This window comes from Camelus dromedarius, chromosome 18 (genome assembly GCF_036321535.1).
Source record: "Camelus dromedarius isolate mCamDro1 chromosome 18, mCamDro1.pat, whole genome shotgun sequence".
Classification (NCBI taxonomy): domain Eukaryota; kingdom Metazoa; phylum Chordata; class Mammalia; order Artiodactyla; family Camelidae; genus Camelus; species Camelus dromedarius.
This window is the reverse complement of record NC_087453.1, coordinates 47,381,689-47,393,048: the sequence shown is the minus strand read 5'-3', so window position 1 is coordinate 47,393,048 and position 11,360 is coordinate 47,381,689. Positions and strand designations below refer to the sequence as shown.

Genomic DNA, 11,360 nt, shown 5'->3' with positions numbered 1-11,360 from the left:
GGGCTCCGAGGCGCGATGGCGGCGCGCAGTCTGGGCCGCGGCGTCCTGCGGCTCCTGGGCGGCGTGCGTGGGGTGGGGTCGCAGGGCCCGGCGGTCCCCCGGCCCTGGGGCAGCGCCCCCGCCCCCGCTGCGTGGTCCGGCTCGTACCAGGAGCGGAGGGCACAGGCCGTCCGCGAGCCGGCCGCCTTCTGGGGGCCGCTGGCGCGGGACGGGCTCGTCTGGGACACCCCCTACCACACCGTGTACGACTGCGACTTCCGCAGCGGCAGGATCGGCTGGTTCCTGGGAGGCCAGTTAAACGTGTCTGGTGAGTGGGCTCGGGACTGGGGCGCCCCGACTCTCGGGGAGGGGACTCAGCCCAGCGGAGGCCATCCAAGGCCAGGCGGACCGCAGCCCCACACGCCCCCTCCTCCAGCGCCCGGGCCCTGGACCCCAGCGCGGGGCGCAGTCACCCCCCCCCCCCCGTCCCCGGACTCCCCCGTCCCGGCTTGGGCGCCCAGCTGCTGGCCTTGCGCAGCCGCCGGCTCCCCGGTGGGCGTCTTCTAAGTTTAACTTGGGCCCCCACCGCCCCGCCACCACCCAGCACCGCCGAGCGCGCACGCCCGCCGGGAGCAGAGCGCGCGACACCTGCTCCGGGCGGGGGTGGAGGGCGCCGGGCGCCGAGGAATCCGGACTTCCCGTTCATGCCCCGGGGCGGGAGACAGGACCCAAAAGCTTCTGGCTGTTGTCACCGCCAGGTGCCGGCCGGCAACTCTCCTGGCGAGCGACCCCGCCCATGTAAACCAATAGAGCTGTGGTGGGTGGCCGGGGCGGGAAGCGCGGTCAGCAGCTGGAGTCCATGGGAAGGCGGGAAGGCAGCAACGGTGGGGCCTCGCAGCTCTCAGTTTCCTCGCCCCAGAGACCCTCGGGGCAGGGCCCAGAAACCGGCTCCACCACCAGTCCGTCTTCTGCACTTTGCCTAGGTTGAATCCACTACTCTTTTGTTAATTGTTGAGGTTTGGACTGGGGTTGGGGGGTGGGGAGAGCACTGTTCCATGACCGGGGATGGGGTAAGGCCCAGGAATGTGGCAGCAGCCAGCCAGACAGGGTAGGCCTGGGGAGTGGGCGGCCAGGAGGGGCGGTCAGAGAGGCTGCCTATCTGGCAGGAAAGCGTAACGGGGTAGGTGGGATGTAGGCGGTGTTTAAGGAACGGTTCTGTAGGTCTTCGTGGCCAAGGCTTGAACTGGGAGGGAGGATACGCGCCTCCTGGCTCCACCAGTTTTTCTGATGCTCTGAGCCTCAGTCTCTTGTGAGGACCGGGGAGGGGTGGGGGGTCAGTAATGCCCACGTGAGGGGCTGGTTGTGAGGACAGAGCAAACAAAGGTGGAGCTGGCCGGGTACGTACTGGTGATCCATGAGCAGTAGTGATTTTAGTTTGTAAAATTCAGAGATAGCCATAGGGTTATCAGAGTATCTTACAGTTATTTTTCAACAAATAAATTTAAGTGAACTTTGGACCAGGTTTATATATACATACAGTATATTACCTTGCTGATACAATCAAGATGACTCATTTAGTAGATAGATGTTTTCTTTAAAATTGAGTCAGCAGCAAGTGTCCTTGAACTAGTGGGAAAAAACTAACCCCTTAGGTTTGCAGGGCTGGTGATAAGCAGGCTGGATGGGAGAGCCACAGACAGGGGCAGAAGTCTGCAGCTCCTTTGGAAGCTGCCCTGGACTTGGGAGGCCTGAGTCTGCCGGAGCGTTCAAGGTTGGCTCCTGAACACTGGCTGACTCTCACTCTCAGATAAGATGGGGGACAGATCTCACGGGACAGGCCGCAGGGACTCGTGAGCTCACTTGGTCAGGGTCAGGGTCAGGTCAGGGTGTGGTCTGCAAGCAACCCCCCTGCCTCTTTTCCTTCTCTTATTTCTCCTCGATGGCTACCTTAACCGGAAGTAGAGCTTCAGAAAACTGCCTTGTAGAAAACCAGCTTTTCAGCTGCATTTCACCTCGAATGTATATGCCACCCTCTTATCTGTCAGGAATCTCTCTGCCCTTCGCCAGTGTCTGCAAATCATAGAGGTGATGGTGTGAACCAGGAGCAGGCCAAGTCAGGGCTGCCCTGGGAGCCACCCAAAAAAGCCGCGGGCGGGGGTGGGGAGTCTTGGCTCGATGTCTGTCTGTGTGACGGTCATGTGATGATGGTGTACTCCAAAGGAGTGTCACTCCAACCTCCCTTTACCCTTCAGGAAGGTTTGTACCTGTAGTTCTCAAAGTGTGGTCTCTGGACCGCGGCATCAGCAGCAAACGTTTTAGAAGCTCAAGTTCTCAGGTGCCATACCAGGGCCAGTGACCTGGGGCGGGGGAGGCCCGCCGGGGCTCCCGGTGCACACCCAAGGTCGAGAACCACTGACCTGCGTCCAGCCGGGGCTGGAGGAGGTGCTGCTGACGTGGGCAGCATTGAGATGAGTGTCCTCAGGAGACCGTGAAGCAGACACAGTGGTGTGTAGGGGGACAGACAGCGGTTCTGGGCCTGCCTCTGGATTCACACCTATGTCTAATCTTTGCTTCCCCAGGCCGTTCTGTGCCCCTATTTCCTCGTCTGTAACGTGAGATTAGCGGGTAACCGAATTCTGCTCCACTTACTCTTGTTGCCATTTTCTTGGTGTCTGGGATCCCGTGGGTCAGGACTTTGGACAGGGCCCGGTGGGCATGGCGCGCCTTTGTTCCTGACGTCAGGGGCCCCAGCCATCTCCCTGCTGCTCACCCCCAAGGAGGGGGCCTGGGCTGTGCCCACTGCAGCCTGGCTCAGCTGGAGCTGCCACCCAAAGCTCCTGCAAGGGGCCTCTTCTTGGGTGGTACCTGGCCCTGGGGACATCGGCGACCAGCGCTCCCAGGGACCAGGGCAGGTTCCTGCTCGGCATCATGTGACTGGGGAACACCTAAGGCATGAAATGAGAAAATGCTTGTAAAACACTGTGCATTCCTGCGCCCAGTCCCCGCCCTTCGTTATTTATTAATGGATCCCTGGGGTGGGGGGGCTATGACCTTGAACCTGGCCTTCAGCAGTGCTGCTGGCCTGCTGTGCTTCCTCCGAAAGGGACTGCATGGGTTTCCATCTGATCAGCCGATGCAGGAAGCAGGCCCCAGAGGGCACACAGGTGGCGAATGGGGCTCTCAAACCTGGTCCTGGAGCCCTGGGGTAGCCAGGCCTTGGGAGGGCTGGGTGGCGGTGCCAGAAGCCCCTGGGGAGGGGGGTTCGGGCCATGCCCCCTCCAGTGACTTGCTTCTGTGCCATTTGCATAAACCTGCTCCATGCAAGGTTCTTCAGAAAGCCAGGCTCTGAAAAGGCTCCTTTCCAGCCTTTCAGGTTTGGCTCTTTCCCTCGTGGGGCTCCACAGATGTCTCGGCTCTGTGGGGATAAACGCGCGATGTCAGGAAGTTGCAGGTGTGGAACTTGAGGGTGGCGCCCTGTTGCTTTCAGAACACAAAACTAGATGCTATTTTGAGTCTGATTTTGAAAAACAAGTGTGTGTGTCTTACTTTCGAGCAAGGGTCTAGGACACTGGTTGTGGGTAAGCGTCCAGCACCGGCTTTCTCGCACACCTTTTGGAATGTCCGTTGCAGCAGTGGAAACTCTCTTTTCTTTATGATGTGCATCAGATCATTCAGGTCCCAGACACACTGATATGGCAAGCGCCTGCAGTCCTGGAGTGACTCTGCGGCCCTTCAAGGAACTCTCAGTGGAAACGTGACCTCAGGGCTGGGGAGGAGGGTCCCTCAGGAAAGTCTGAATCCTCTCCAGTGTCAGAAGCATGACTTACTTTAAATAGCGGTGCTTATGGAAAGTTGGCAAATACAGTTTTTGTGACTGATGTAATATCTTAAAATGTGCCAGGGAGGTATTCTATTTAAAGAAAGCCCATTGTGAATCCTTTTGTGAATATTAACTCCCTCTCTTTGTTGGATGGAAACAAAATTTCTGTAAAGTTGGGGGAGGGGCAGGGATGCACTTAAACAGAGCAAGAGTTTGCTGAATGAAAATTCCTGCATTCGTGTGTCCTTTTTTATGATGGAAATGATGACTGTCTGGTCACCATGCCTTTAGAACAAACCCAAGCCCACCCACCGCCCACCAGTGGGCATTTGCAGAGCCCGGGTGCAGACCTGCCCTAGGTGAACGGAATGGAGTCTCATCTCCTGTCCTCATGACACCAGCGTGAGGTGTTTGGCGGCCTCGTCGTGCTGATGCAGGAATAAAGGCTCTGACTCGTGTACGGTGGCGGACAGTGTGGAAAACGCCCCCGTGCCCCGGCGATCTTTTGAGGAGATGGACCACACATTTGCAAAGGAGCAGGTCCGCTCTGGGCGACCGGCTCTGGGCGACCGGCTCGAGGTTTCATGGCCACTACCCGGGGAGTTAGGATGCCCGAGATGAAGGCCTCGCAGGGGCGGGTCCCTGCCCTCAGGGACACTGTGCCCAGGTGGGGGCCACTGAGCCGAGCGAGTAAGCACTGAGTGTGTGGGTCACTGGGTGCTGAGCGGGAGAGATCACTCTGCTGGGAAATTTGGAAAAGGCCTGAAATAAGAGGTGGGGTTTGAGCCGAGCCTTAAATTGCAGGATCTCCTTGTCCAGCTATTCTTGGAAATGGAATTTTCTTGTCCCGCTGCCAGTTCTTTGGGTGGAGACTTTTTTTTTAAACAAGAGACATAGCAGTTTGCTTCCCTTCATCCTTCCTCCTCGTTTTCTCTGCAGTCGGGACAAAAGCGGAAGCCGTGGGCGTGTGTGTTAACACCGCGGGGCCACGTCTCTAGGCCCTGCATTGTGCTGCCCTGGTGCCGTGTCATCTGAGTGTCATCCACGGCAGCTGTGAGCTGTGTCTCCCTTGGGGACACCGTCAGACCATCTGACCCCATGGCAGGAAAACGCCAGTGGCATCTAATTACTACTGTGACTCCCAGAGTCAGGAAGCACCGCTCCCCCACGGGTTGGAAGAGAGAGATTTAGCGACCGTGCTTAGAGATGAACAGGCCAGTCTTTGGCTGGTGAGTGGTTGGATGGTGACTCTAGGGAGTGTGGTTTTAACCATGACCCCAGCTGCTCGTTGATGTCTTACAGCGCTGGCAGGGGTCCCCACTGGAAAAAGAAAGCCGCCTGGAATCTGGAAAGCACATACCGGGTGGGTGTGAGTGGATGTACGCACACACGGCTGTCTGTCTGTCTGTCTGTCTGTCTGTCTGTCTGAGCCAGGGTGGGGCCCCAGTAGCAGCCTGATGTCGGATCTTGTTAGAAGTGAAGCGCTCGGCCCACCCAGGCCTGCTCGGTCAGAGACTCAGGGTGAGGCCCCTCAATCCGTGTGTGCTCACAAGTCCTCAGGGGCCCCCAGGGATTTAGAAGCCCTAATTTAGGCCAAAAAGAAAACTTCTTGAGGGATGAAGCCATGAAGACAAGAAGAGGTCTGTTCCCTCCCCAGACCTGGGGCCAGCCCGGTGTCATCAGGACCCCGCTGCCGCCCTGCAGCTTGCAGACTCAAAGGTCTACCCATGAGCCAGGGCTGAGGCGCTCATTTGCTCTGTGCCCCGGGGCCGGCTGCAAGCAGATAGGCAGGAGCAGGGCACCAAGGGGCACCAGGCTGTGAGCATCTCAGGAAGCGGAGAGGGAGGCAGGAGGCCAGGGAAGTGAGGGGCCCCAGGACAGAGTGAGGACAAGCAGGCCGGGCCCTAGGGTGTGGGCGCCAGGGCCACGGCAGCAGTGGGGAGGAGTCCACCAGGCAGGGAGAAACCACGCCAAGGGCCTGGGGCAGGAAGCCCTCCGCAGACTTGGCCCCGCCAGTGAGGGGCGGCAGTTCACTCGGGGCCTGGGTGGCCCCTTGTCCGGCACCTCTGAGGGCGGGGGGTGCTGCACTGGAGACCTGCCTGGATGCCTGCTTCCTGGCTGGACCTAGGGCAGGTTGCTGACTGCCTGGGCCATTCGGAGACTGTTTCCCCAGCTACACCCAAGCCGGCCACTTCCAGGGCAACTCAGAGGGCCCAACCCAGGGAGGGGCGTTTGGGAGCAGCTGCCCAATCAGAGGCCGCACATACATCTCCTGGGGGCTTCTCAAGGTGGGTCTGGGTTGGGGCCGAGCCTCTGTCCTGCAGCCAGCTCCCTGGTGATGCCCGGAGCAGCCCTCTTCCTGCTGGGCTCTGCTCAGTGCCCGGCTGCGTGCAGCCCGTCCTCAGCTGGGCACTCCCAGGCTTGTGGCCTCCCAAGGGCACCGCTTCCTGTCCCGTGGGCCACGCAGTGGGCGCGGGGACAGGACCCCCCCCCCCCCCCCGCGGAGGGGTGGTCACTACCTCAGCTCCCAGGCAGGGGTACGCCCTCATCTGCTGACTGTTCCAGGAATCGGTGGTTTTAGTGTGAAAACTCTTGATTCCTAAGCTTTGGGCCAGACTGACCTGCGCTGATGTCAGATTTACTGTGTAAATCCAGGTCCTGCCACCAAAACCCCTCAGTTTGTCTTCTTACTTTCCTCTCTTCTGTTTTCTGGGCATTTCTTCTCTTCTGTTTTTCTACTGATTCAAAGAACTTTCTTGTGTCAGCAAGGAGTGCTTTTTCCTATGACATCTACATTTATTAAACTTTTGGAGGTATAATTGATTTACTTGTTATGAGCCAGAAAACTGAAATGAAATTGTTTTATTAACGTGTAAGAATAAATTATGGATAAAATAACCCAAGAGGGGAAGAAATGTGATTGACACACGCTTACACACATACACAGACCCACAGATACACAGACACACAGGCACTGACACACACAGACACACGTACACACAGGCACACGCACACAGACACACGCACACAGACACAGACACACAAGTGCCAGTGTGTACATGTTTTCGCGTGCGGTCTCCCCCTCAAGGATTATGAGAATCACGTGACTTGTTCTGGGGAGGGTCTCCCGTAACTCGTCCGGATGGGTTTCCGTCAGGAAGTGTCTGTAGCGGCCTGTCGGGGGCGGGTGGGCCGAGCAGGTGTGGCTCACCCTGTGGTCCTGCAGAGGCACTGAGTCTCCTGTGGGATTCTGATCCTCGGCTGTGACTCAGACGTGACAGACGGAGTAGCTCCCATTTGTGCCAGAGGAGACTGAGTAGGAGAAGATAAGTAACTGCCCCAAAAAGAAAAAAATGTGTTTACCTGGACACGGGTGACCAGGGGGCGACCCTGGAGACGGGGGCACAGGCGGCTGCCGCCCCTGCGCTTACTGCAGTACTTACCCCCCCCACCCCCCCGGTGGGGAGCGGGTGACGCAGACTGGCCGTGAGGGCCCAACGGAAGGGGCTCTGGACAGAGGGCAGGGCCGAGCGCCCCCGAAGCCCAGCGAGTGCTGGTGAAAGGGTGGCCACGGCCCTGCTGACCTTCAGGTGCACAGGGAGCCGTCCCAGGTAACTGGGGCAGCCATGTGATCTGAGCTCGGGTCGTGGAGCGGGAGGCGGGCAGAACCTTCCAGAAACCAGCGAGGCCCTTCCCATCCCTGCACCACTTCCCGGAGCAGCGAGCTGGCCGCCCCGTGCGAGGGGATGTGGGTCCTTGTCCTGGTTGCACCTCCACCGCCCGGGAGCCCGTCCCGCCAGCCGCACTCCGAATCGGGACACCCTGTTTGCATTGAGTCTTTCTAGCAGCTCGGCCCAGGCAGCACTTTAGAACCACCCAGGAGCCTTGAAAACTGGGCCAGTCGGGTCAGGGTCCCCGCGGTGGCGTGAAGCAGGGGTCACCTGGACTCGCGGGGTCATCCTTGCGCAGTGACAGCCTTGTTTCCGTGGGTTCTGTCACCCCTCTCCTTGCAAGGGAGGGGAGACCTGCCCCTGGTGAGGGAGGGAGGCCCACCCAGGGAGAGCAGCACACGGAGTGTAACATCCTTGAACCTGTTCTGTGCAGTCAACTGCCTGGATCAGCACGTCTGGAAGTCCCCGGAGAGCGTCGCTTTGATCTGGGAGCGCGATGAGCCTGGAACCGAAGTGAGGATCACCTACAGGTACGCAGTGTCCCCGATGGTGGGCGTCTCTGTGCCCGGCACCGGCCCCGGGCTGTGAACAGGCGGCGGCCTGGCCCGCTCATCCACAGGGGTGATACTTGGAGTCTTTAGGTCCCGCGGTAGGAGCCGGTCTTTGGAGACAAGTATGACGAATGTTCAGGGCACAGGACAGTTCCTGGCACCGTCCTGCGTGCCTGTGACTGACTCTGGGTGGGCGGTTATCTGCATATCGGGGCCGTGTTGCCACTCCGGAGCTGGCCTCTGCTCTGGGGAAGAGCAAACACGAACATGCGCTGAACGAAACACACGCCGGGGTGACAGCGGCGCAAGCAGCAGGCATGTCTTTAAAAAGGGCCACACCTGACGTTTGTATCTGTGAGGCCTCAAGTTCCTCATGTGTTCGACGTGCCAGGCGGCCTTCTGGACGCTGCTTGCGTGTTGGGGGTGGAGGAGACCCGGTGTCCGGGGCCAGGCCCTGGCCTTCCCAAGGCGCTGCCCTTCCCGGGACGGCCTTGCTCCCGGTCTCTGTGGCCTGTCGCTGCTGAAGATGCCTTCGCTCAAGCATCCACACACTTTCAGCACCATCTCAGCTTCACCGTGAACACAGTCTTGGGTCCCTTCACCCCTCCATCAAGTAGTTGTGGGTGACACTGTCCTGGTGGGTGGCCGCCGCGCTTCTTGTCCAGTCATTCCTCCAGTGTCCCTGAGTGCACGGTACCATTAAGGCAGGTGGAGGAATGCTGTAGTCACAGGTGGTCCCCAGCCACACGGCCGAGTGTAGCCAGGTGGTCACTTTGGGTCTCAGCAGTCAGAGAGGCCTCTCTGAGGAGTGGCGTTCAAGCTGAGGTCCTGGGAGACGGGGTGGGGGTGGGCCATCCAGGCCGGAGCAGGGTGTCCAGGGAGCAGAGTGAGGTGCAGGTACACAGGGCTGGGGCAGGGGAGCCAAGGGACGTGGTAGTGGGAGGATGTTCAGATGGACAGGTCCAGACCCCGGGGCTGAGCACAGCAGTCGCCCGTCCCTTGGGGACCCCAGGTGTCCTGCCAGTTTTTCAGACTCCGGTTTTATCACAGACCAAGTGCACCAGCCCTTGCGAAGCTGTAGTCAAGGTGACCCCTAGATGCAGGGGTGACGCCTGTTAGTCTGCCGTGGCTACAGTTAGCGGGCACTGCCCTGCTTGTGCCTCGCCCGCCCCCAGCACTCCTCGCGGTCACAGTCCATCCCAGCCCTTCCTGCTGGTCACCTCCCTGACAGACAGCCTCCTGGCTCTGTGTGGCCCACAAAGCCATCGTGGCCGGCGCCTCAGGCCTGCGCACTGGAGTTGGGGGCAGGGCTCCAAAGACCCAGCTGCTCCCACTCGTAGAAGATCACGGCTCTCTGCGGGGCTCGGGGGTGTGGAGGGGGTAAGGCAGCCCAGCCGTGGACTGATCTCCTTCTGTCCTCCAGTGGGCCACCCCCGGGCCCGTGTTGGGCAGAGTCTGCGAGCCGTGCTCAGCCAGCCTGCCGAGTATGTGGTTGTAACCATGGGGGCAGCTCAGGACTGCAGCCAGCTGGTTAACACAAAGAACAACTTCATTTCCATTGCAAAGCAGCCCAGGGCAGGGGACAAATGTCTAAGTACATGGAAGGAATTTATTATCCTCTCTAAAAATAAACAGACTCGGCCTGAAATGGTTTTACACACTTGAGCCGGTCTCGGTGCCAGGTGCCTGTTACCTACTGTTTGCGTGAAAGGAGAATTGTGTGTCTGCAAGGGCAGCTGCTCTGAGGCACTGGGGTTAATCATTGTCCTGGTCATGTTAGGGTTTTGCTGTGAGGTTTTCTTCCTCGTCTCGGAGGACTGCCCGCACTTCAGGGCTCGCTGTCCTGCCAGCACACAGACTGCCACTAGAATGAGTGCATTCCTGCCAAGTGTCCCACGTGGTAGCACCCAAGGTGCCCCGGATGGTCACAGGCCTCAGTGGCCTGAAGACAAGTTCCAGACCTGCAGCCTGAGCCGTGGAAGGAAACCGCATGGGGCTGCAGTTCCAGGGGCTGGCGTTTCCTGGGGACCAGGCCACCTCGTCTGTTGGAAGCTGAGGACCCATATCCTGTGCCAGGTGGCCAGACAGCTCCTCAGGGTCTGCTGGGAGCTTTGAGGAGGTACATTTCTGAAGAGTCATCACAGAGCTTGTGATGGGAACCCACTCTGCCCCAGCCGTCGTGGCACCCTGCCCAGCCCAGGAGAGTGGCACGGTCCCTGGGCTTGGCAGATGCGCGTGTGCATACCCACCCTGCGTACACTTTAAACGTGCTCCTTCTCCGTGCACGTTTCTACAGCCTGCGCCTGTGCCCCAGGATCCTTCCTGGAGATGCTCTCCGGGCTGCGGGGACCGCCCTGTTTCCGCCCTGGAGGTTGGGCTGCTGCCTGAGGGCCACGTAGCCTTCGAGGATCTGAATACCAGCAGATCTGAGTGCCATTGTATATTTGCGGCCGCAGCTCCCTGGGGCAGGGAGGCCTGGTGGGACCAGCTTTGGGAACCCTGGGGGGCCCACGTGTTCTCATTCTGCCCCCACCCCACCTGCCCCATCGGTTCCTTCCCTCTGCAGCACCAGCTGGCGCTGGGCCAAGGCCCTGGGGGCACACTGGGCAGTGTGGTAGGCCGCCTGCTGGCGCGGGCCGCCTGGGTCTGGGAAGAGGACAGCCTCCTTCATGTGCGGTGCTCACTCCCGGATGGGAAGCTGGCCGGGGCAGCGTGGGATGACCTGCACACATCTCCGATGGCCTGCACACACTGCCTGGGGAAGAGGGCCACCTGTGACCCCAGCCTGGGGCAAGGGCCACAGGGCCGCCTAGCTGACTTTCATCCTTCCTCTACTGGGAGGTGTGCTGAGAACTGGCCTGAGGAAGCTGTTCTCCCCAGCAAGCCAGCAGGACGGCAAACCTGGGCCCCTGGCACTGCCTGAGGCCTCCAAGGCCAGGGCTGCAGAGGCCAGGCGGCACAGATAACCTGGGCGGCTCCCCGAGGCTGTGCGGCCAGATAGCCCCGGGCCCGGTCCTTCCAGCTGTCCCCACGCCTCTTTCGCAGGAAGGTCCTTCCCATCCAGTTCAGGCAGATTCCAGAGGCCCTGGGGGTGGGAATGTGCAGAAACACAAACCTCTTCCTCGAGGCGGATGGTGGTGATTCAGGACCACTGTCTGCCTGGAGCCTGGGGTCTGGGCCAGGGATTTCCAGGCTGGGGACGGGCAGAGAGCGAGGAGCAGGGCACACAGCTGCGGCTGGTCCCAGCGTCCCTGCACATAGGGACTCTTGGGGGTGGGGGGGTGCGTGGTCCACCAGACAGAGGAGAAGGCCGTCCGAGAGTGTTCACCAGGCTCTGAA

At 59.9% G+C, this 11,360-nt stretch overlaps 1 protein-coding gene across 3 annotated transcripts in view; it reads left to right on the top strand.

Moving 5' to 3' along the window:
* ACSS1 (acyl-CoA synthetase short chain family member 1) overlaps positions 1-11,360 on the top strand; it is a 31,808-nt gene continuing 20,448 nt past the window's right edge. Inside the window, exons 1-2 of one of the 3 annotated variants that reach the window (XM_010992742.3) lie at positions 1-307; positions 7,904-8,000. In XM_010992742.3, the coding sequence (XP_010991044.3) occupies positions 16-307; positions 7,904-8,000 (389 nt within the window). In that variant the 5' untranslated portion in view covers positions 1-15. Of the gene's footprint in view, positions 308-7,903; positions 8,001-10,116; positions 10,141-11,360 lie in introns of those variants that run through there. The other 2 variants (XM_064475937.1, XM_031434352.2) reach the window with 2 other exon arrangements.